Below are 24,139 nucleotides of genomic sequence, written 5' to 3'. Positions count from 1 at the left end.
TGAGCGACATTTGTACAGCTGCGAGCCGTACTATGTCCTGCCAGACAGATTTTGTGGATGGACATTATTTTTAGAGGGTCAGTCGCCATTTGCGAACATTATGTAGATCATATACATATGTGTACATGTAACAACAGCCTGTCATTGTATCTCGTATGATTGTACGAGTAGCTTCATCATGATATAGTATCTATAACAAAACAGTGATGAGACGAACGCGGGAGATGAGTGAAGCAGAACGCATGGAACTTCAAGTGAATGCTGAGATTGCTATGACACGGGAAGGCTGTGATACAGATGTGTTACATAGAGAACGCGTCTGTTCTTATCATCACATATCTCACTTCCATTTTCATATGGTAGTGCGCGAGCTGGATCTGCGACATCTCTTCAGATCGAAGGTTTATGAAAAAAGATGACAAAAACTCACGATAGGTAATTGCTCGTCTCGTATATAAGCTAGACCAATAGAAGAAAATAGTCGAAAGGCGATAACTACGTACAATTCATTCATCTCATCTTCTCCGACCATGAGCTCATTCTCACACGCGTCACGTAGGTGCTATCCCATGAATCGCATCGGCTCGTCTGCACCTTTAAATCAACGGTGATCCTCCAGCCTAAAAATGTATTACCCAGGTTCATGTTTGCAGTGTTGGTTCACCACTGCAAATATTTGGGAGAGGTTCAGGACATTGGCCTCGCGTCGAACCTAGGAGTCCGGTCGATCGGTGTGGTGTTCGAGTGGGATGGAATAACACGTTCGTCGGAACTCGTGACCTCAGCTGCAACTCCGGCAACGATATGGAGGTGGCGGGAAAATAGGCAAAGCACATATGGCTATCATATTGCCCATGAGAACAATGAGCTCAGTTAATGGTACGAGAGTTGAGAATATGAATGGATTCTCAAAGTTCAAGTTGAGCTCGAGATGGTGCTACCCGGCCGGCGTCGTAGCGTTGCTGTCACAACTCGATGTGACATGCGCGTCTAGTAGTATCACATGATGTGACGCAATTCTTTTATTTTGGCCCTAAGCTTGACTCTCGTCTCGATTCTCGAACAACTCTCGAAAGGTTGAGATCTAGACCCCATGATAGACGCTGGTGCGTTATCATGCATGCTGTGCAGTTTCTTACCCTCCAGTGACTTGAAGCAGGCGGAGGCATTTCACTGCATGACTGAGACTCGGAATCCACCACACGCGTCCACTGGCAGGTGATGAAGCCGAAAACAAGAAGTTCTAAAAAGGCAAAGGCAAGAAGATACGAAGCTCAGTGTCAGCGCCGTATGTTTGATCTGACATAGAACGGCCCAAACGTCAAGGAGCCCTCTTCTGAAACCAAGGAGTCGCTGCAGGACGATGACGCGATGCGACTGTTGGATGTCGCTATAACGGCAATCAATATCACGAAAGACCTCGTACCCATCGATCTGGCGAAAGGCATCCTCGGAACGGTCGCAAATATTCTGATCATTGCGCAGGTGCGTTGACGTAGCCTTTGAAAATGTTCGTGAAGGATCCTGAGGTCTATACAGTCAGTGATCAAGAATCAGTCCGATTTCCAGGCGATAGTCGACAAGTGCGAGACTATCAGGGAAATCCTTGAAAGAGCGACCAAGCATGCCACCGACGACGATCTGCGAGGATACTTGGGCCATGCCTTATCCCAGTTGAACAAGTGAGCCGAACCAAATTCACCTCTGCTACAAACTGACGGTGCCGTGCAGATCAGTAAACCGTATCAATAGTGAAGTAGCCTCAAAAAAGGAGCAAGGATTCTGGCAGAGACTGCTGTCAGTCACGAGTGATCGCGACCGCATTGCTGGATGGGAAAAAGACTTGGATCGTGTCATCCCACTGTTCAGTGTATGTCTCTGGAACTCCTTTAGAGCTACGGTTACTAAATAATGTTTTAAGGCTGAGGTGCTCGTTGGTCTCACGATCGGAATGAACGCGCGGACCTTGGGACTCAAGGACAATGTTCATGGGAATGTCGAAAGGTAAGTTGTCATCTCGGCGAGCGTTGTGTATCTGAAGGCAATCAGGTATCATCCACCAGTGCCCCCATCACGTCCCTCCATGTTTTATGGACGTGAGGATCTCGTAGCGGAGTTGACGAACCTTGTCGTCAATGATGAACATATCGCGTTAATCGGTCTTGGAGGCATGGGGAAGAGTTCCCTTGCCAAAGCTATCATTAACGAACCATCTGCCATGGAGAAATTTGCTGATAGGCGCTTTTTCGTGACCTATGATGGCCTTGATCCTTCGACCATCACTTTTGAGACTTTCACAACTCGTTTTGCGGGAGCCCTGGGCATAGAGCTTGCTGGCGCTGATCCTATGCGCCAAATATCTGCCATTCTTCGTTCTGCTAGCGCCCTCGTTGTCCTTGATAATGCTGAGACCTTTGAAGAGGCCAGTGGATCATCAGCGCTCGGAGAGATACCACCAGCCATTGCTGACATTGCAAACATCCCTGGCGTTGTTCTGATCCTCACGTCACGCAGTCGAAGGAATGCACCGAACGTGCGATGGATAACGAAAGATATTCCGCCACTGGAATTAGGCGCTGCTCAAGCAGTGTTTTTTCAAATTTATCAACACGCCAATTGTAGCGATGCTGGGGAAGATATACGGAACCTACTCAAGGAATTAGAATTCCACCCCCTTTCCATCAATTTACTCGCGAACGCTGCGCAGCAAAATGACTGGTCTCCAACCACACTGCTGAAGAGGTGGAACAATCGGCACAGCAAGGTGCTGGACCCCGGCAAGGGGAAGCTCCAAAGCTTGTCGGACACTATGCAGCTGTCACTCAGTTCACCATCAATACAGGACCTCGGCGATGATGGACGTCGTCTTTTGACCATAATCGCTTTCTTACCACAGGGCCTTAATGATACACTGGCTAGCGATTTGTTGCCGTCACTCCCACAAGTCGACATTATATGCGATGTCCTTTGCAGACAATCTCTTGTTTATCGTCAGGATAGCTTCATCAAATTGCTCGCCCCCATTCGGTATTATGTGCGCGATTCGTTACAAGCACTTGACTCCACTTGTTTGCGAGAGATACGTCATTTCTACTATCGCATCGTCGACTGCTGTTTGGAAGAACACGATCACTATGCTGATATAATTACCTCGGATCACCTGAACATTGAGCACGTAGTTGCTTTCAACCTTGCCTACGTCCCAGATGTCATCGAAGAGACCTATGACATTTGCTGGCAGTTTTTGTGGTGCTTGCAGAGGCATCTACCTCGCCCAACCATCCTTACTCCAATTGTTTTCAAAATAATAGAGAACTCCTCCACGCGGGGGCCAAAAGCGTGCTGCCTGCAGTATCTCGGTGCGCTCTACACCACTCTCACCCAGCTCACTGAAGGGATGAAGGCCTTCAAAACTGCTAAAGCACTCTATCTTACCGTCGACGACCATGAAAACGCAGCACACTGCATCGTCCAATGTGCAGATATCTACAGGTGTCAAGGCCGCTTCATTCAGTCCCAACAAGTTCTGGAGGCGTTCCAACACGCCGACTCGTGGACATTTCTCAGCGAAGCTTCGAAAGCCTACGTCTTGTATTTCTCGGATAAGGCCAGAATGTATACATTAACAGCATTCATGGACGAATTATTTGTGAAGTCCGGAGAAGATCGCGACTGGGGCTTGCCATCCAAGATTTGGTACTGGCGGGCCAAATTTTACCACGGGGGAGACATTGTCCAGGCGAACGCGCACTTAGAAGACCTTCTCTCGCAATGCCCAAGTACTGGGGATCTCTTTTCCCGCAGGGACGTACTTGAGGGGCTTGCACAAATTGCATTTTGCGAAGGCAGGTTATCCGACGCAATGGATATTTTACACCAACTTGTAGAGATGTTCGAGGGTCAATATTCGGATGGTGTCCTTTGGTACACCGTCCAGAAGGCTATTGTTGCGAGCAAGCAGGAGAATCATGACCTTGCGAGGGAGCTCATCCACAAAGCCTCAGAGCCCTTCCAATTCTTTGCCCTGTGCAATGCACGCGCATTTCTCCACCGATCTTATGGCTCCGCACTCATCGAGCTCGCCGCAGGGGAGTACGACAAGGCTGCGTCTCAATTCACCGCCACAATTGAAGGTTGCAACATGCAAGGCAACCTGCATGCGGAAGCATTCAACATCCGTGGACTGGGTGAGGTTGCCTTTGTGCAAGGTGACTTCGTTTTAGCAGCACAGCGCTTCGCAGAAACACGGTCTTTGTGCGTTGAGATGGGAGTGCCTCCCTACCATTTGTACAGTTGCTTGCCATTCCATGCTTTGTCGAGCAGATTCGAAGGGTGGGGGTTGTTTTTGGAAGGTCGTTCGTCATTTACAAATGTTATGTAGGTCATCGTATGTGATGACTATGTGGTATACTGTATCCCCACATATTCGGATTGTGACACGTATCATAGGTACCAAGTCTCTTCTTAACAAAAGAGAACCTGGTCAAACAGGTCCGAGGCTGAGGTTGAACGTCTTCAATGCTTCCATCTGTCGATGTTTTGGTGATTCACCACAACTATCTGTAGGACCAAGGATGGCATAGATAGCGTCGTGTTCGAAACGATCGAACAACTTCATATTGACGTCTGCATCTGCCTGTCTCAGAAAGCAAGAGCAATTTGTTCGTGAATTTCGTGAACAACCAATAGCCATTAGAACCCGCCATTATTCTGCAGTGGTAAAGCTCCTGGATGCATTCATCCAAAGTGATGCGCAATCTCACTAGTCATTGTCGGATGGGAGCCAACTTGAAAGTACCGAGGGATACCGTGACAACACGGTGTGACATGCGCTCCAAGTGGTATCACATGACGTGACTACATGTAGTCTCAACGCTTCTCACCCAGCTGCAGTCCGATTGACCGACATTCACAACAATGTTATCAAACAAGCCAAAAGCTAGATCTGATACGTCCAGAAATCAAAAGGTATCAAGTCCTGCATCTTTGACATTACCATAAAATATGCCAAGTAGTCCGACCCCAGGATGACAACGTGATTCAACTTCTAGGCGTCATTATATCGACCATCAGCACTACAAAGTACTTTGCTCCGAACTTCCTACTAACCTGGCGAGAGGTGTGCTTGGAACGATCCGAAATATTCTCATTCTTGCACAGGTGTCAGTGCATTGGCGTAATACTCGGAAACTCTCACAAAGGGATCCTCAATCTGTACAATCAGTGGTCGAAAACAAATCCGATTTCCTGGCGATAGTCGAGAAATGCAAAACTATCAAGAATGTATTGAAAGAGCGACTAATGATACTAGCGAAGACGATCTGCAAGGATCTTTGGGAAATGTGAGCGCGAGCCACAATGATTTCACTGTCGCTGGATACTGATGACACTGTAGATCAGTAAACCGCATCCACGTGGATGTCACAAGCACAATACTTGTGGCATCTCGGTCATATCTACTTTACTCTTCCTCGGGTCAAAAACAACATTCAGGCGTTCCATATTGCTAAGCAACTTGCCGGCAACCACGAGATGACAGTACGTTGCATCGCTCCATGTGCAGACATATATGCATGCTAAGGCTGCTTCATTCGATCCCAACCTCAAGGACCTCTAGCACTCCGCTTCATAACAACATATTAGCATAACAACAAAAGCCAGTGTTTGCATAAGGCCAATATGTACACTTCCATAACATCTGCGGTCAACTTCTTGAACGAAGGTGTCTGGGGTTTGTGGTCCAGGATTTGCCACTGGTGGGCCAAATACTACTATGGAGAGACATGCAGGCCAAGACGCACTTAAAAGACCCTTTGCAGAGCCCAAGTACTGGGGATCTCGACGGAAAGCGCTGAGACGCTTGTAGAGGTAGCGTGTTACGGAGGCAGGCTATCTGACGCGATACATCGTCTGCACAAAATCGTAGAGGTGTTGTAGGGACAGGATCTCTACGTTGCACTTTGGTATGCCGTCTGGAAAGGCGTCGTTGGGAGTTATCAGGGCCATCCTGGCCTTGCGGGATAGATCATCCACAAAGCCTCCCAGCCCCTCCCATTCTTTGCCCTGCTCAGTACAAGCGCATTTCTTATGGCTTGGCATGCGTCAAGCTCAATGCAGACGAGTACGACAAGGCAGCATCGCATTTCGCCGTCACCATTGAAGGTATTCAGCATGCGTAGGTTGGGAAAATTACCTTTGAGAAGTGACTTTGCCTTGACTGCGCACTTTGCAGAGACACGGTATTTATGGGGAATACCTCCAAAAAATCTGGCATGGGATTCAACACACTATCGAATGCCATGCCCTGATTTCTTGAAGGGTGGTCAATGTTTTGTAGCTTAGAGGGCGTTCACCATTTACGAACGTCGAGTAGATGATATACCGCAAACCACAGGCTGCAGTTGGGCACTTGAAGTATCTTCGATCTACAATGTGTACTGACAAAAACTACCCTTTGTAGAGTATGGGACAGCTACTACTTCTTGTTGAGTTCCTCGGCCCTTCTATGAAGTTCTTCACGACTCTATGCATAAACAACCATAAGCAAGGGGTGTGATGTTCAAAATGTATCTTAACGAACCAATGGGGCTTCGAGGCCATTGACGATGTCCTTGCTAGGCACATGCGGGTCTCGAGCGTGGTAGGCGTGGAACTCAGGCTTACTTGTCAAACCCGCGTCACGCCCAACCAAGTCTGCTGGGTCGTTAGATTTCTGGATCAAATGATGAGCAAAACTATAGCTAGAAAGCGAAAACGGCTGCATACAGCAGGGTGAGGAAGGATGTTGAATTGTTGCTCCTGCTGTCCCTGTTGGCGACTGTGTGACGTTGTGGTATCTTTCGTTTGTTGGGACATTTGTTAGAGGTAGTAGTGGGCTATGGTAGTAATTGTAAAGGAGCACAATGCGCAGCTTGACCAGCTTGACTCCCCTATATACGCACCTGCGGAGCTAATTATACGGATGACATCATTCCACACGTCACGCGTCACGATTCAAAAGATGAGAGTAATCCTGATTGACATTATGTAGCAATTGAACGTTGAACATGCAACTATTTCTGCAGACCGAGTCACTTGGGTAGAGTAAGTAGAATGCTGAAGTAATGTTTATTGTACAGGACGCATTCCACATCATTTCGATAACATCATCTTTCGAAAGGTCAGGTCTCTGAAATTGAAACACTATGAACGAAATGCTAACCTTCACAAATTCTAAACCGATGCGAAACAATTTGCATGTGAGTACAAACAAGTACGATACAAAAAGGAGACGAACCATCGTAATTGATCTGGCCATCGCCATCGACGTCTGCCTCACGAATCATTTCATCGACCTCAGCGTCAGTCAATTTCTCGCCTAGAAATGGCATCAATTTATAATCGGCATCTAAGCATCACCACTGACCCAGGTTCGTCATGACATGTCTCAGCTCGGCAGCGTTGATATAGCCGTTCCCGTCCTTATCGAATACTTTAAATGCCTCTTTAATCTCTTCCTCGCTGTCGGTATCACGCATTTTGCGCGCCATCATTGTGAGGAACTCTGGGAAGTCGATGGTACCATTCCCATCAGCGTCAACCTCGTTGATCATATCCTGTAGCTCCGCTTCGGTAGGATTTTGACCTAGCGAGCGCATCACAGTGCCGAGCTCTTTGGTAGTGATCGTGCCATCACCATCTATATCGCTTCAGATCAGTGAAGTAATAACCGACATCACGTTAAGCCGTACCTTTGTCAAACAAAGAGAAAGCTTCCTTGAATTCTGTGGCGGGTAAATGAGCGCTGGGATCATCAGTGACAACGCCAGCCAGATTTTCTCACCAGATATCTGTTCTAGAAAATCGCACAAGAGTAACGAAGCATATCAGCACCAATAACGTCTTTGGCCTCCCACCAAGAAAGCATTCGCACCTTCAGACTGTGGGCCGTTACCGAATCGATATTAATCAATCCCATCGGAAACCCACACGTGACAGCGCGACTCACCAATTGATCCGCCATATTCTAGAAAGCCACGAGAGAAAACTTTGTTGACTATAAAAGAATGCAGCGATTTGGCAAAGAGGATGACGGGGGTTGGTGATTGTCGTTGAGCAGAGCAAAGCATGGCCTTGCATTTGGCCAAGATCATCTCTTCACCGGCAATCGCCAGTGCCAAATCAGGCTAACTATCCCCAGAGCCCACTGCCCAGACTCCAGCATTGACATTCACTTTCGCACGCAATACTGTACCAAAAGATCGAACGATGTCGATGAGGCCATGCACGTGTACGGCCACATGCAACAGTCCAAGTCATGCAGATATGTATTAGAAGTCAGGAACTCAAGACTTCAAGCTTCAAGACTCCTTTCTACTGATTTGCCGAGCTCCGTTTACCTACAGTACTAGTGCTTCGCATGGCCTCACTTGACTGCATAAAGGTTAATCTTAATTATGAATGATGTATAGAAACGTGATTGAAAATAAGTAGCGATATTAGTCCCAGTCATCATCATCGTCCTCTTCATCACTATCACCGAGCCTCTTGTTCCTTTCTAGCAAAGCAGCAGCCAATGCGGCGGTCAGATTCCCGCCTGCGCCACCACCACCAGATTCTTCAACAGCAGGTGCGGGGGGAGGAGAGGGCGTTGACTGAGGACCACCCGTCTTCCGTAGATTTGCCACACTCTGTCCACGAATGGATGCAAGTAGGTCCATGCGACCAGGCTGTGGGGAAGCGGGTAACGCCAATGTGTTTCCTTCCCCATTTGAGAGAAGTGGTGGTGGTGGTGGTGGTGGCGGCGGTGCCGCTCCTGCAGGCGGAGGAGGGGGTGGAAGAGCATTTCCGGATGAAGGTGGCGGTGGGGGCGGAGGAGGTGGTGGAGGCGGAGGAGGAGGAGAATCCTCATATAAAGGTGGAGGGGATGGCGAATTATTGACTGGTGGTCGCGGAGGAGGAGCACTGACTGGTGGTCGTGGAGGAGGAGCACTGACTGGTGGTCGTGGAGGAGGAGTACTGACTGGTGGTCGTGGAGGAGGAGTACTGACTGGTGGTCGCGGAGGTGGAGCACTAACTGATGGTCGCACAGGAGGCGGAGGCGGGAGAACAGCACTCGCAGGACGAACTGGCGGTGGGGGTGGTCCTGAAGATCTTATTGGTTGAGGCGCAGGTGCAGGAGGGGCCCGTTGTGGTGGTTGTGGTGGCGGCGGTGGAGCAGCCCAGGTGGGACGCGATGACGAAGGCGCTGCAGCAGGGGGTAGAGGTGGCGCAGCGGAGACTGGGCGTAATGGAGGTGGAGGGGCATGGGGAGCAGGTGCAGAATCGCCATTGACTGATGTTGCAACACTATTTTGCTGCGTGTGCCCCCTATTTCTAGGCGCAGGTAAAGGCGGCGGCGGCGGCTTCTTCTTGATAGCAGGCTGGGGTGTATTCTGTGCATCACGGATAAAGTCTTTTATGAAATCCATATCCTGGTTGATGACCTCGCGACTAACGCCTGAACCCTCCAGTTCTTTCAGTATGGTGATCCATGAGGGGTCAACGTTACTGGAGTTATAACCCTTCTCATGATCAAAGCCCATGTGTGCAACATGCACAAAGGAACCAGCGGTTGGACCTGAAATCATAGACTTATTTATTCTACCACCCTTGGAAGACTTCTTCTCTGAGGAGGAAGGTTGAACTGAAGTAGAGGTCAAATGTGGTCGACTAGAGCTTCTAAACTACCATACCTTTATCTGCTTTACGGTTGTGTACTTTCTTGTAGAAGGTTTTTGCATCTTTCTCGTCAGCAAAGACAAAGCCAACCATGCATTTCTTGGGTAGAAGTGAGTAATTTTCTTTGAATTGCAAATGCACACTTACATCGCTCGCGAACGAATGGAAGAACGGCCTGTCCTGGTGATACTCGAACGCTTCATACAGTTCGTGTTCCCATATGACACCTCTCGTCCCCATTAAATCAACCAGTCTCAACATGAAGGCATCTTTGGAGTTATCTCGCAGGAAAACGAGTGCACCTTGCAAGCCACCATACGACCACTTGTTTGGCTGCGGATGTGCAAAGTAGATACGAGCAGCAGTAGCGGTGAGTATCTTTTGCGTGGAATCGTCTAGAGTGGATTTCACTTTAGACTTTTCGTCTGCTGAGAGTGCTGATTGAGAGGGCATCTCAGGCAGATCAAAGTAAACGTAGAAATTGGCCTAAGACCTGACCGTCACAATACAAGTGCAACGTGGGAATCTAGCTAGCGGCCTCCAGTGACGGGCCACGGCTGCCTTGGCAAGGCTGCGGCAGGCTATACGCACGACACAGCTGCTTTGCTGTACTCAATCACTCGCCGTCTCATGGACAACCTCAGGCTTGTGGCCAAACTTTTTCCTTGTATGATCAATTACTTGCTTCACATATAAAGTTTCACAAATCGAGAATTCGGACTTCATGTTCAAACTGGCGGCAGCGGGCAGCAGCCGTGCACACGACCACTTTCATTGGTCTGTCTATGGAAGATTAATCTACGCTAGTGCATGCTACTGCGCTCAGATAGCTGTATGTGAACGTCTCGTTATCTTGATGCGCGCAGGCCTCATTGTGGTTGCTGAGACTCTGTCCTTCAAACGTTGGGTTCCGGCTGTCAGACCATTCAGCCATTCAGACCTCGGGTTTAATCGGTGAGTCTGTTTTTTGACATGATCGCCCTTTCCTCCCCATTGAGGCTTGTCAATATATGACAAACGTGTTCAAAAGGGCAGTGAAACATATATCTTGTAAGAACAGGAATTTGTGTACTGGATTTGGCCGTGCACACTGCACACGGTTTACATTATCCTTTTTTTCTCAGATTCAAATCTCCTGGTTTATTTTGTCGCCAATCGTAGACTTTATACCCTCGTCCGTAAAACTGGGGGATGAGTTTCCCAGTCCAGAAATTTACACCCCGCCACAGATTCTAGCAGTCCGTCAAGGATTTACTAGAAGCACTCCCTTCAAGTCAGGAGCCAAGTACGGGCCGACACAGTGGTTTTCATGGCAATCACACGATATCGGACTGATGTAAAGACAGAAGATCCGTCAACGGGCATTACACTCAATGGCGGCGATCACCAGACCCGCACATTGGCCAGTTCATCCTTTTTTTTGCGACTTCTTCTTCCATATCGAGCATATCCTCGTTTCTATCAAACCCTGATGCTCCCTCCGTATCCTTAACAAATGGTGTGTTTATGTTATGTTTCTACCAGTGGAATATGTTGATGCATCTATCACGCTGTGGCTATATGGATGTTAGACTGCATTACTTGCACTGGATACCCTGAAGCAGTCCATGTCACTGCCAATTATCAAACTTGCATCGTAAGCCCGTCTGCAGTAATCAGATTGGGAAAAATCACCCGAATCTAGGACGCGCATAGCGTATGGAGGGAATGTTGAATTGCATGCTGTTGCATCCATGAGGGTAATCCAAACTTAGTTTGACTCGGAAATACTCAACGTACACATTGTTTCGGCCTGAACGTTCGAACCTTGGTCTTTGGGTCTGTATTCTGTATCTACTCAAGGTGCCATTCGGATAGCGTGGAATTACTAACCACCGACTGAGACCACAACATGTACTTAGCTTGATGGTTGTGTCGCGCCGCATAGGTCCGACCTAGGCCTCTCATCCATATGAGACTTTTCATGTTGCATGAGATCTCCGTTCTTCTTAGGAAGCATTCCCCAACAGTAATCACGGTCATGATGGTCTTGGGACCCTTGGCATGTATGATTATGCCGATCATGATGCAAGTAAAACTCTTCTGTTATCTCGTGCTGGCTGATGTCTAGTCTTAGCAAAGTCTCAACCCTGAGGCCTTATTTGGCAATCTGGAAAATCATATTCAAAATTCCTATTTCCAGTGTTCACCCGTTCACCCTTGATAGAAGGAAGATGGTCGTTCATGCAGTTGAGGAACATTCCGGTGCCGCCGAATGGAGATCTGTAGCTTGTTGTCAGCATTCGGAGGGACCGTGAACACCACCATGACAATCACACAAGATGGTTATGTGCTCAGGATTAAGCTGGTTCATCGTAAACAGCGGTTCAACTCATCGATAAATATTCGGATAATTCACTGGTTCTGGCACGGAAGGCAAGTGGTTCTGTATCTTACAAGGCTGGTAATACTAATAAATCTCTAATCTCAAACACCACTCAACGCGATTGCGTTATCTGGACGGACAGACCCTATTATAGAGGGACTTCAGGGGCTTTTGCGTCCATCCAGATTCTGTAAATTTGTCTGGAATCACCGACGCGAATATATCAGTGTTGTCACGCCTTCTGCCAGCGCACCACGGCAACAATGACTCAGACAACCTACAGCGCTGACGCGTCCAAGTATATCACGGTATTCTGCCATATTCTTGGCATTCCCATCATCATCGGACCTTGGTGTTAGTGTGATGATTATCATTTCAGGGCAAGGTACTACACCTACGCGATATAGGTCCTGAGTAAGTCCTGGGGCAGATATTTTCAGATGCCCATAGTGCAGGGCTGTCTTCTGCTCCACTGATACACAGCTCTGCCGATATTTATTTATGAACTGAAGCTCTGGTGATCAAACCTTGGTAGAGTGATACTGCTAAGATATCGTAACGTTCTTTGAGATAATTTAGCTATGTCTAATTATATTGCGACTCGGAAATGTGCCACATCTCCACTGTTGCATGCATGGTCTAAGAAACTCATCAAGCCATACGCCAAGAATCCGCAGCAAAAGGCTGCCATCGAATAGAGGGCTATGCTACATGTCAATGCTCGATCGAGGCGCGCAAAAAAAAACTAATTTGGTGAACTCTGTCACAATCACAAGCTGATCGCATGCAATTCTGCAGATCTACCACGCACATTACGGGGCCCCGCCACGTTCGCGTCTAAAGTTTAGATGGCTGTGGTGTGGTGTAAGATAAATATCGAGGAAAACATTTTGAGAGTCAAAAGTCATCACAATGGAAGGATTTATCGGCAGTGACGCGGAGTGCGTGGGAATCTACCTCTTACCGCATACTACATCGAGCAAACTAAGATGGCGGCTTCCCGTAATATGGCGACTAGGGAGGAACTAATTGTTGACTAGCCTGGCCTAATGGTTGGTCACCACCCTTCAATTAACTGCTTGCGAGTCAATCTAGAGTCCAGGGTCATCTTTGGACCAAAATACACGCTCAGGCCGACCTGGAATGTTGTGAAAGTGATGGACATGCTGCATGATGCATGCCACTGCGCTCAGATGGCACATGAATGTATGTAATTTTCCGGTATCTTGGCGCACGAGGTCTCGTTCTAGTGACTAACTTGAAGTGTGTACTTTGGGCTCCGACTTGGGAAAACTGTCAGACACGTTCAGCTCTTCAATCCTGTGGCATGGGCCAAGGAAGACTAGTATCTCATGGTTCATTTTCATTGGTGAGTTTGTTTTCTGACAAGATTGTTCCGAGCTGGCCTCTGCTATTCATCCCACCATCCACATCGACCTACGACGTGAACTTGTCAATATTCGGCAGGAGAAAAAGTCAAATCGAATCTCATGAACGCGATACTAAAGTCGTAAGCGTCCGTAATACCCGCAAGTTAAGTCTTCATTTCAATGGTGAAGCACAGCAAACTTCTACAAGAACAGAAGTTTTAGTGGGTAAAAGATTTGCCCGTGTATATTGACATCTTGCACTATTCCTTTTTGTTTTTCACAGGTTTTCAATCTCCTGCTCGATTTCGTTCCCGATCGCAGACTCCGAAAAGCAGGAGACAAGCGTTCTGGTAGCGTCAAACTAATCATTCCATTGCTCCGTTCCGATGACACACGCACGTCACGCACATAGTCACTTTTGAAAACAAGGAATGGCTCAGGCGATACCCGAATCTAACCCAATCCTCAGCTTATTGTTTTGTGGAGCTTTGTGGCGTCGACGGACCTGTTCTAGCTTCGCAAAGGTTAGTGTTATTGGTGAGCAGTGACCCGAATCTCTCCTTGACAGACTCTGAACCGATCACCGGAAAAGGTTGTCTCGAGCAGATTACGGACCCTACATTGGTGCCGTGATTGTGACCGCAAGCGTGCACCTGTCTCGACCTATTGGTTTTGCGAATACCCTAAGCGTTTCCCGCTAGACTAGCAGTCTAAAGGAAGAGCGGAACTATATCATGCGCAGGTTTCCGAGCCGTTTATTTATATATTGCTTAATTCAGTCCAGCTAACCCTCGAAGGATCACTGTGTTGCTATAATGACCGCCATAGGGACTTCACATGATTTCACACAATGACCGACGTCATGAACTCCTCGAATTCTCTCAATTATAGATTACATGATTCCCTCCTCGGAGCACACCCCATCAACATATCCACAATTGAGTTAGCACGCTGCATCATGGTTCTGGAATGTTCCCATTGCTAAATTAGACACTTCGCCCATGCACTTTGAATGAAGCCCCACGACCACCCGTATATGTGGGACATGCTGGTCATGAGCTCAGATTTTTGCATATGAAGTCATATGAGTTTACAGCATCCAGCCCCTGATGAGACATGGGATACGGTTCTCCGCGGAACCAAATAAACGTTTGCAGCTGGGAGCCGCCGGGACACTCAACGTTACCGTGTGATCCTGCATTCATATCTGACCCTGCACGGTCAGATAATGTGATTATCATGCATTTCGCTTCGAACGTAATCGCGATCAGGTATAACGTTCTCTGAGTGAGCATATTGGAGACTACGCTGACGGGGCATGGAATTAAAAGGCTCGATATACATGAAGATGAGAAGGACAAGATGTGATAACGGGACAATGAAATTTGCTAACCCTGCAGTATCACCCCTCTATCTACTTCTTAGGCGGATATGATTACGGCCGTGGAAATTATAGACAAGAACTTGAGAAGGGCTCGTTAAAGTCATTGCCACCCACCCCGGTCTTGGCGGCGCGTATGGTACAAGTCAGGTGGTCTGGTCGTCAAAATCGTTCTCGAATGTTGTACAATGAATTGCCGGTCGTGTGTCGTGGGAGCTCGCGTGTGAATCGTTATCATAATCTGTTGGTGTTTTTGCGCTCGGACAGAATGGATCGAGCAGCAGTTAGACAGGCGGCACCTGCCAGTACAACGACCTTAAATGGATGATGGAATTTCAGCGGCTTGAGCAAGGGACTTCGACAATGGAAGCTTACAGAAGCAAAGACAAGTGGTCGGTACCAGATGTAAGAGCCGTTGACTTGCACTAGTGCACCAGCAATGGGGTTACCTGTGAGGAGTGCAAAGGCAATGACGAAGGAAGTTATGCCTATGCGAGTGCTATGCATCATGGATCTGTCAGGGCTAAGGTCTCATAAAAGCGGCAATAATACTTGCCCAATTTCATTGAGGTCTCTCGAAAACGATGCAGCAGCGGGAGTGATGAGGGATATGACTGTGGAGGCAAAGTCAATTGACTTCCAAGAACATAGTAATGAACGTGACGCACAACCACCAGAGAAGAAACCGTACAAGATACCAAAAGCAATGGTACCACCAAGGTTTGTGGCTGCGAACATGAGAAACAGTAGCCCTCCAGATATGACAGTGCATGGGATCATCACTGCACACCGCCGGTTGTAAGCTCATCGCAGTGTGGCCCCAATAGATGATTTTGCATACCGTTAAATGGTCCAATGACGTCGCCCAAAAAGTTCGGAATCGTCCTTCCGAATAGCGAAGAAGCGTTCATAATTGGGATCTAAACGTGGCTTAGTAGTTTATTCAGTTTCATTGCTTAACGCTTTACCGCGTAAAAACCAATGTTCTTCGAAAGTCCGTGTTTCTCTGAAAAGACTTGGAGGTAGAAGACTGTAATAATGCAGTGAGTCACGCAGTAAAAAATTGACCTATGACTTACATGGAACAAACAGGCCCCAGAATGTCAAGGTGGCACTAATTGAAGATGTCAGCTCTTGACTTGATAAAGTTTCAACAATACAGACCCAATGACACACAGCCAGTATCCGAGGTCGGAGAGTATTGCTTTGACATCAACTGGTTTTGCACCCGGACGCTCCCTCCGACTCGGTAAACGAGTTTTCATGAGCAAATTTGCGGTTCCAAGAAGCCCCAAATCGATGAAAGCAGCTGCCCTATGGTAACCAGTTAACGTCATTTTCATTTACATGTTGGATTGCACACCTCACTCCCCACCCAAACCCAGCACTGCCGTTGAACAAATTATTAAGCATGATGGAGTAGATAACGGCACCGAGCGACGAGCCTGTAAGGGGGTCGGCGCAATGCAAGTGAAATAGGTTAAGGACTTGCCAGCCAAGACTACGCCCATTGCGGCAGCACGTCGCCGGCGGAAGTAATGAGATGTGACAGATATTGCGGGAAGGAAAAGAAGACCCATTCCAATGCCCATTCCGATACCTTGTGCCAAGATTATTTGATAGTATTGATGCGGTTTAGCAAGCGATAGCATGAATATCCTGAAGTTTAGTCGATACGGGTGTCTTGAGGATGGTGCATGAGAACTTACGAGAGCAGGTAAATGAGTGACCCCGCTCCTATGCAGTGGTGGAAGTACCTGTTCAAAGGGAATGCTTAGATATAAGATGAGAACAGAAAACTGAATGATCCAACCCTTCATCAAACAGCTTTCCGGCGGGTAAACCTCCGGCAAATAGTAAGAAGGTCTGCAGGGAGCCAATCCAGCTAATATCACTGGCGGCATATTGCGAAAGGTAGTGCGACTGAAGACGGTAAGTGGTGAACTGGGTGTAGACTGGGAGAAATGCTTACAGAGTAGTATGCCTGGTATACGCCGAATGACTGCACTGCACCGAAAGTGCAAAATAGGATCATGGACCTGATTGAACACGGTGTGAGAAGATGGTCCGAGAGTGTCATATGGACTAAGCTTGGCACATACCCACCAAGCACTGTGAGCCATGCTTGCAGCCCACCTTCGGGGAACGGACTCGGAGGTGGAACTGGGGGCTTTTCGACATGAGCAGCAAGTTCAGCATCACCACTAGAGATCTCGCTCTTTGTGAGCACGAGGTTTGACTTGCTCAAAGCGACGTTCAAAGACAATCCGCCATCTGGAAGTAGAGACATGATTGGGAGGGGATGAAAGTGAAGTGTTATGGGTGAGTGAGTTCTTTAGGATGTTGGTTCACATCGTAAAAGAGCTTCTCTTCGGTCATACTTTGGTTTACACGATGCCCATGGCCAGATCTGATCAAGTGTATATAGATTTTCAAGACGGAATTCTTGAAATCTGGAGATTCACAACGATCAACGCGACGCGGTGCCCCGATATATTACGTAATAACACGTTCCCTGAAGTTTGTCGCCGCCATGAGAGCATATGGAGAATGGGCGCTAAGATGAGATCTTTTCTATAAATTTATCTGGATTTCATTATTATTTTAATCTTTTCGTCGAGTCCTCGAGAACATCCCAGCTAAGCAACTTCCGGACGCCGGACTGCGCCATCAACGCATGCATGATTCTTCTGGGCCGCCATCGCGCCGCATCTCGCAAATCGTCTCAAGTTGCGTCGCATGCGGCGGCTACTTGCGGTTGTGGCTGACTCAGGCCCAGGTCACAAAGTATAAATTTTAAATATACCATTATCGAAAAACCCTTTCACCGGGCAGTGCGAGAACCAGTTTAGCAAAGTTCCGACTCAGGGCATCCCGACTGCTAGACTATGGAGCGTGAGAATCAGCGCTTGACCAAAACAAGACATCTGTCGTCATGTGACGCTCAGCCGCAAGCAGGAGAGCCGAAATAAGTGAAAAAAACATAGTCCCGATCTGTGACCGAAACGCTCGAGCTACCCTCCGTGCATCTTCAATTCGCTGGGAATAAGCGGTGTGTGACCGACTCTTGCCAGGCTAGTTTGGTAAATGCCGATTTCAGACTAGCGCATGACCTCGAGAAGATAATATGTTTCAAGTGATACTTGTAGCCAAGTCCCAGGTAGCGTTGATGCGGCGTATGGCGTTAGTGCCTCTTCTTGTGACAGTTTTACCGGGAAAAATAAGCGAGATGAGAGTTGTCGAAGAGAACATCGTGGACATCTGATTAGATAATACTTTCCAAACGGATATGTTTTTATCACCCCGTGTGGCTTTTGACACCAGAACCATTTGCTGTCACTTGGTCACTTCACGGTATCCTTTATCCGCAAGCGTTGGTAAAATCAATGTCCACCCAGCAAATGCCTCAGATTCGCAAGCTCACTCAAATGTTTTAGTGATGTACTTCCTGTCGCTCAGTTACGCAAGGCTGTTCCCAGAGAATCATAATCATGGTTCCATTTCATCCTTGTGTGAGTACTAACATCGGATATCTCTCTCACCCCAACTTCATCGCCATCTTGTTCACCTTACTCTTTTCATTAGCCGCTGAACTTGGCAGCTACACAATTATGTCCTCGAAAACTGTAACGACTCATGCCACATATTTCCAAACATCGGCCAAATTGCTTCCTATCGGAAGAATCTGCACTCATGGCCTAAATCCGTGTGTATCTTGGTTCCTGACACTTAAGCTCTCTTTCTGACCTCATGTCATATACAAAGATGTTAATTTCCTACGATGTTATCCTCTGATTCTCAATCCGGTAGTTCGGCTGTGATGATATTGATATCATTTGACAGAATGGTTTACTTGGGTCCACGTTTTTCAGACCGCAGAGATCATGTTTCGAATTGGTTAGTACTCACCCAACCTGACCTGATGATATGATCGACAAACTCTATAAAAAGCCCGCAAGATAGTCGGAATAAGTTATTGCGCCCTCCCCGTCAGCCTCGTCGAACATGGCAGATCATCTCCCTCACCATCCCCTCTTCACTACTCGCGTCGAGTTTCTTCCCACTGATGACCGTGTGTCCCTGTCCTACCAGCGGGCAAGACTTCTCATGCACACCTACAGTACGTTGACCCCTTGGTCCTCAAACACATGACACAGATGCATCTTCTTTGAATCTAGATCTGTCGGCTTTTGATGTTCAAGTCTGTTCTCCAAAGTATTGGGCCATGATGACAGACCCTATCATGTCATTGGATACTGCCATGTTTACTATACTGGCAGCTCATGTCGGTCTCACCATCGGAACGCTTTCCCGGCATCTTCACAAACGGCCAGACCTCCGCCCTCTGGTAAACCGTTTGTTGCGTTTCGACACCGTTGGTATCTATCTCCTCACAGAGAGGGGTCACGGTTTAGATGCATTCAACATCGAGACAACAGCTACGAAGACCCCTGGGGGCTTCATTATTAATACACCTCGCGAAGAGGCATGCAAGTACGTACCTATTATCAAAGATGAGCAACCCTCTGATGAATTGCATATAGATTCATGCCTGCTTCCACCCCATCCTTTGGTATTTCGAAGATCGCTTTGGTTATGGCTAGGCTTATAGTCGACGGCGAAGACCGTGGCCCTCGATTCTTCATTGTGCCCGTCTGCAACGAGCACGAAATGTTCGAAGGTGTCGAGTCGATCAGACTTGGTGCTCGTCCCGGAACTTGCCCTCTCGATTTCTCTATAACGCGTTTCAATCACGTCCATGTTCCATTCAGTGCACTCGTGTCGTCAAACATCTATGACCATTCCCTGCCAGCCTCGCCTCTAGAGAAGTGGTGGGATGAAGTATGGCGCATCCCTCTCGGAACCCTAGCTGTTACAGCACCCTGGATATCTTCCATAAAAGCAGCTGCGTTCATTGCCGGTCGCTATTCTATGCATCGGTCCCTCGTGGGGAAAGGGGCTAATCCCGTACCCATTATCTCATTCAGGACTCAACAATGGCCTATTGCCCACGCAACCGCTGTTGGCCTCGTTATGAGCAATTGGTTCCCGATAGTAGCCAAAAATGGCGCTGATAAATCTCTGGATCATCGTGTCAGACATGGTATCGCGGTCATCGTCAAAACCACTGTTTGTCGACACTTCCAGCGCTGCGTGCCAGAGGTTGCTGAAAGATGCGGTGCACAAGGCACCTTTGAGCACAATTATATGGCTCGTATTGAGGTTCGTAGGCATTTTCATTCAATGATGCTCGATTGACATATCGTATTCATTCAGAATGATGGCAAAGGCGTGATCATCGCTGAGGGCGATATTCTCACTTTATGCATCCGCCTATTCTCCGAGCTCCTCCTTCAGCGGTACAAGATACCTCTTCCAGACCCAAGCGAGTCACTTCTTGCTCGGCACGCAGCCTCTCTATTGGAAGAGAATATCAGCCTTCTTAACAGCTTGCACGGCGGACACCGTAGCGAGTCCTTCAACTCTCTCATTCTTCCTCAGGCGGAGCTTGCGGTTGAAGCCATGGGTCACGCGCTTGCTTATTCCGCCGGTTTGAAATCTGGTCTTCCGAAGCCAATCCTTGATGTGTATGAATGTGCCGTCATCCGCCGCGATTCAGCATGGTATTCGGAGAATGCTGGCTTAACGCGAATTCTGCAACGCATTCGTGAAGATGAGGCTATTACAGCAACCCTTCCCCATCTTGATACTTACCTCAACAATCTGGCCATTGAGGAGTATGTCTCTGCGCCTATCGTATCTGATGAGGCGTGGAAGGAGTACCACGATGAGATGCCCGTTTTCACTGGTCACGCTATTCCCATTTATGATCAGGTACAAGCCATGCTATAGGCTGTTCTACTAGTATCGTGAGTGTTAATCATGGTCGGTCTAAACTCCGCAGTTAACATCGTTTCCTTCTCTTACAGTCGAGATCGTTCTTTTACTGACGTTCTCAGAGAACCCTCGAGGCTTCTGGAAGTTGTCCGTACGCTATTTTTGCAATTCCCGGAGATTCATCTCAGCGCGCGTACTCCCTCGGATATCGGTGATGGCCATACATAGTGTAATATCAACTAGCTACTACTGAGATTTTTTTTATTTTTTGCATGTTCGTTGTAATTGATGTACCACGAGCTTCTGCGGACCGTATGTACTTAATGACTTCCTGTCCTTGTATTTCTTTCATATATATGTACGTTGCTATGAATTGGTAATTGAAATTTTATTCCGAGAAAGGATTATCTTCCAAGGCAAACCCTGCATCGCACATTCATTCCGCCAAACTCCACATAGATAAGACATCTTGCATTGTGTGAGCCCCACGCAGGTCTCGCCGTATTTACTTGCGTATGGATGATCTTGAGAGCTGGGTTCTTATTGAAGCACCGGAGGGTTCCTCCAATCGAAACGCAAGCTCGAAGATCACATCACTACCCTTACGGACAGAAGATCCAATAGGAATAGGTACGAGTGAATTAGTCAAACGTATATCCTCGAAAGAACCCTATGCTATCTATTTAAGATCTGACCCATCGTTCACAAGGTTATGCTGTCACGTACGCACGTACCCCATTAATATTTCTTGCGGCACACTCAGATTACCGTCGCACACATGACCACCGGGTATGATTACATTGTGGGTAATAAGGTTGTGTTATAGCGTATACTTGCATCCAGGCGTTTGTGAGAACGTGCCTGACCTGACCATGGCCCAATCTTGGGGCGCAATGGAACTGGATTCGGGTTCGCTGACACGGAAACTTTTGAGATGGTTTTGGCTCAACTCTATTGCCCAGCGTGTTGCGGCTTGATGATAGGCTGGCTGGTACTCATTCCCGGCTAGAGTCCCGACTTCTGTTTTCCTATCGTACGAGAAAAATCGAAGATAAGGTGGTAGAAGAACAAAACTAAATTGCGTTGAATCGTTTGAAGTATGGGTAACTTTGAGGTTCGATCGTCCTGCTCGGGTCCGGTGGTCGATGATTTTTGAGGCCCAAGCTGGCGGGCGCGGCGAGGTCGGACATAATGGCAGGTAGTCTTTCATTAATTAGATGTGACGTGCGGTCTAACGCGTGCGATCAAGTCCGGTGGACATCGACAGCGGAGTGATTGTGAAGATTATCTATATGGACCGAGCGAACCATATCGAAGCACATTGTCAGACAGATCCCGTGTGCATAGTGTTACGGAGCAAGATACAATCACTTCTTCAGCCAACTCAGGCATAATACAAGACTGTTATAGCTGAGGGTCTCGACGTCGTAGGAAAAACAAAGAAATACCTCATACAACACAAATTTTGGTACAACTGCAAACACAATCAAGAACCGTGCTTGCTTTCGTGCAATGTTTCAAAGAACTGCCTGACGTCAGCTTCGCCAACTATTCTGCCTTCCTGCGCGAACGGCCGGAGATATGCTAGTAAGTCATCCCTGTGAAAATGCACAATGAAAGATTCGTCAGACATCTGATCAAAACACCAACCGCATATCATTGAAAGCTCGGATCCCGTCAATCGCCCTATCGCGGGGAAGACGCTCCAATGCGCGCATACCGAGTTCCTCCAAAGAAAGAGCTGACATTGAATTTTCATGTTAGTATGCAGCTGCTTCAGATAAGAACGAAGTATGCACCAGAATCAGGATCTTCCGGGGGCTCGTAAGTTTCTTCTTCCTCCAAGAGATACGGACGATCGCTGAGAGACGGAAAACACTAGAATTCGCCGATGAACGGAAACGTAAGCAAGCGTGGGTATGAGAAGCTCACACGACTGCAACAGCACCACCGTTCGCGCCAACCTTCAGTCAAGAAAACATCACCCTCACTCAGAGGTGCTTTTGTATCTGACGGTTGCTGTGAACCCTGGAATATAGCGTGTGCAATCGGATTTGGTGCTGGGGCAAGACAAGGCGAGGATGGCTCTGGTGAAATGTGTTGTTTTTTCCGCTCTGGTTCCTCTGAGTGAAAGGAATGCGATCGGCTTCGTTTTTGCCCAGGGGCTGTCAAAGAATCATCTATATCTAGTAGATCATCTTCCGTGTTTGTCGGTGGATCTGCGCATAAAGGGTTACACCCAAGTTTCCTCCATGGGCTATCTTCTGTATCACGAACCACCATTATGACACCTTGTGTACCAGCATACCGGTGAAGGGTATTAATCGAGCGAACGCAAGAGGAGCAGACGAATGCATCGTAGTCCTCAGCAGATACGAGCGGCGGAGGCAGCCCTGAAGAGGAGGCTTCAGACTGGTTGTCTTCGGTATCATTACCGTGGTCTGGGGTTTCTGCTTCAGGGACGGGAGACGGTTCCCGTGAGGATGGTCGTGTCCGCAAGTGTAGACACGACTCGTGGAACCAGTCCTTTGCAGACGAGGTGTATCAATGACAACCGACATAGCTTTAACGCATGCCCACGCACCTCGCATGCGAGACACTGGATCATTGTTTCCCTTTCACATTTCGGATCGTATGGTCGGCCACATCGACAAAAAATGCCCCTAAAATTCTGGCCATATGAATTTTCCCTATTTCCCTCCTCTAGACTACGGTGCAAAGTACATCCGTGTGGGATAGCAGTCGTTGGGCAATCACATCGGAAATTGCGCTTGGGGAATAATTCTATTTGCTCGTGATCCGTGTGGCACGCGATGGAGCACGAAGAACACAGGCCGCGGGGCAACTGACAAGTAAGGCAAAGGTATACAGCTTGCCTGATTGGACCCAGGGAGTACGTGCAGCGAGAGAATTCGTGGGGAAGAGTCAAAGCTGCTTCTCGGACAAGTTCATCCTGAGAGGCAACAAATTCCGTCAGAGAACCCAAAGAAGTCATTTTCAGACTTCGTGGTCATAAAATGGGTTTGTATGGCACTTGTAGGACCTGGTAGGTACTATGTACTTACCCAGGCAGGAGATGGTTGCAGACTCGCCGCCAACTTAGAACGTCTCTACAATGCAAACGAACTTGTCACGTGCCAGTACGCTCAGAAATTAAATAAATGAAATGAAATAAATTCGAGGGAATAGCACCACAAGTTTTTAGCATGCTGATCAGTCCAAAGCTCAAAACCTTGCGCAACAATATCGCGACGCGCGGATTACTATTGTGGTGCTAAATTTGCATGTAACAGTCTAAAAAATTCTCAGGACCCTGTATGTGATCTCATGCAATGATTATTTCAATTTTTCTGTGATACGGTTAACTAACAGGGTGTAAAAGGAGATATCTACTGGGCCAACGCTATGGACCTGCAGTGCTAAGACAGATTCCTTTGTGAGAATCATGGTGCTCTCTGAAAACGGTCAGTGAGTGCATCCAGAAGT

At 47.7% G+C, this 24,139-nt stretch overlaps 7 protein-coding genes across 7 annotated transcripts; 2 read left to right on the top strand and 5 right to left on the bottom strand.

The window, feature by feature from the left end:
- Window positions 1-1,038: 1,038 nt before the first annotated feature.
- HD556DRAFT_1387020 (uncharacterized protein) lies at window positions 1,039-4,794 on the top strand. Its single transcript, XM_041303437.1, has 6 exons — window positions 1,039-1,257; window positions 1,309-1,485; window positions 1,540-1,682; window positions 1,732-1,870; window positions 1,922-2,004; window positions 2,050-4,794. Exons 1-6 carry the CDS (start codon window positions 1,222-1,224, stop codon window positions 4,379-4,381), a joined length of 2,910 nt encoding a protein of 969 aa, XP_041158142.1. The 5' UTR covers window positions 1,039-1,221; the 3' UTR covers window positions 4,382-4,794.
- A 1,681-nt stretch (window positions 4,795-6,475) lies between these two features.
- Window positions 6,476-6,855, bottom strand: HD556DRAFT_1241125 (uncharacterized protein; the record flags this gene model as incomplete). The annotated part of the gene is made up of 3 exons (XM_041298166.1): window positions 6,476-6,523; window positions 6,581-6,712; window positions 6,766-6,855. 3 exons carry the CDS (start codon window positions 6,853-6,855, stop codon window positions 6,476-6,478), a joined length of 270 nt encoding a protein of 89 aa, XP_041158141.1.
- Window positions 6,856-7,129: 274 nt separating this feature from the next.
- On the bottom strand, window positions 7,130-7,680 carry HD556DRAFT_1387003 (uncharacterized protein; the record flags this gene model as incomplete). Its single annotated transcript, XM_041303436.1, has 4 exons — window positions 7,406-7,680; window positions 7,277-7,357; window positions 7,202-7,212; window positions 7,130-7,149 (listed from the first exon to the last, which is right to left on the bottom strand). The coding sequence occupies exons 1-4, from the start codon at window positions 7,635-7,637 to the stop codon at window positions 7,132-7,134; spliced, it is 342 nt and encodes a 113-aa protein (XP_041158140.1). The 5' UTR covers window positions 7,638-7,680.
- A 481-nt stretch (window positions 7,681-8,161) lies between these two features.
- HD556DRAFT_1386992 (uncharacterized protein) lies at window positions 8,162-10,218 on the bottom strand. Its single transcript, XM_041303435.1, has 4 exons — window positions 9,847-10,218; window positions 9,714-9,798; window positions 9,059-9,664; window positions 8,162-9,031 (listed from the first exon to the last, which is right to left on the bottom strand). The coding sequence occupies exons 1-4, from the start codon at window positions 10,150-10,152 to the stop codon at window positions 8,478-8,480; spliced, it is 1,551 nt and encodes a 516-aa protein (XP_041158139.1). The 5' UTR covers window positions 10,153-10,218; the 3' UTR covers window positions 8,162-8,477.
- A 4,425-nt stretch (window positions 10,219-14,643) lies between these two features.
- On the bottom strand, window positions 14,644-17,298 carry HD556DRAFT_1386965 (MFS general substrate transporter). Its single transcript, XM_041303434.1, has 14 exons — window positions 16,918-17,298; window positions 16,788-16,854; window positions 16,629-16,738; window positions 16,525-16,572; window positions 16,308-16,474; window positions 16,179-16,260; window positions 15,980-16,129; window positions 15,895-15,929; window positions 15,784-15,845; window positions 15,657-15,735; window positions 15,484-15,597; window positions 15,372-15,429; window positions 15,191-15,314; window positions 14,644-15,130 (listed from the first exon to the last, which is right to left on the bottom strand). Exons 1-14 carry the CDS (start codon window positions 17,103-17,105, stop codon window positions 15,050-15,052), a joined length of 1,365 nt encoding a protein of 454 aa, XP_041158138.1. The 5' UTR covers window positions 17,106-17,298; the 3' UTR covers window positions 14,644-15,049.
- Window positions 17,299-18,691: 1,393 nt separating this feature from the next.
- Window positions 18,692-20,913, top strand: HD556DRAFT_660611 (acyl-CoA oxidase). Its single transcript, XM_041311228.1, has 4 exons — window positions 18,692-18,935; window positions 18,994-19,309; window positions 19,360-20,038; window positions 20,093-20,913. Exons 1-4 carry the CDS (start codon window positions 18,821-18,823, stop codon window positions 20,666-20,668), a joined length of 1,686 nt encoding a protein of 561 aa, XP_041158137.1. The 5' UTR covers window positions 18,692-18,820; the 3' UTR covers window positions 20,669-20,913.
- Window positions 20,914-21,849: 936 nt separating this feature from the next.
- On the bottom strand, window positions 21,850-23,782 carry HD556DRAFT_1386951 (uncharacterized protein). The gene is made up of 5 exons (XM_041303433.1): window positions 23,238-23,782; window positions 22,586-23,179; window positions 22,453-22,531; window positions 22,304-22,394; window positions 21,850-22,251 (listed from the first exon to the last, which is right to left on the bottom strand). Exons 1-5 carry the CDS (start codon window positions 23,646-23,648, stop codon window positions 22,140-22,142), a joined length of 1,287 nt encoding a protein of 428 aa, XP_041158136.1. The 5' UTR covers window positions 23,649-23,782; the 3' UTR covers window positions 21,850-22,139.
- Window positions 23,783-24,139: the final 357 nt, after the last annotated feature.

Source organism: Suillus plorans, assembly GCF_016647745.1.
Source record: "Suillus plorans strain S12 chromosome Unknown HD556scaffold_44, whole genome shotgun sequence".
Taxonomy (NCBI): Eukaryota; Fungi; Basidiomycota; class Agaricomycetes; order Boletales; family Suillaceae; genus Suillus; species Suillus plorans.
This window is presented reverse-complemented; position numbering and strand designations above follow the sequence as displayed.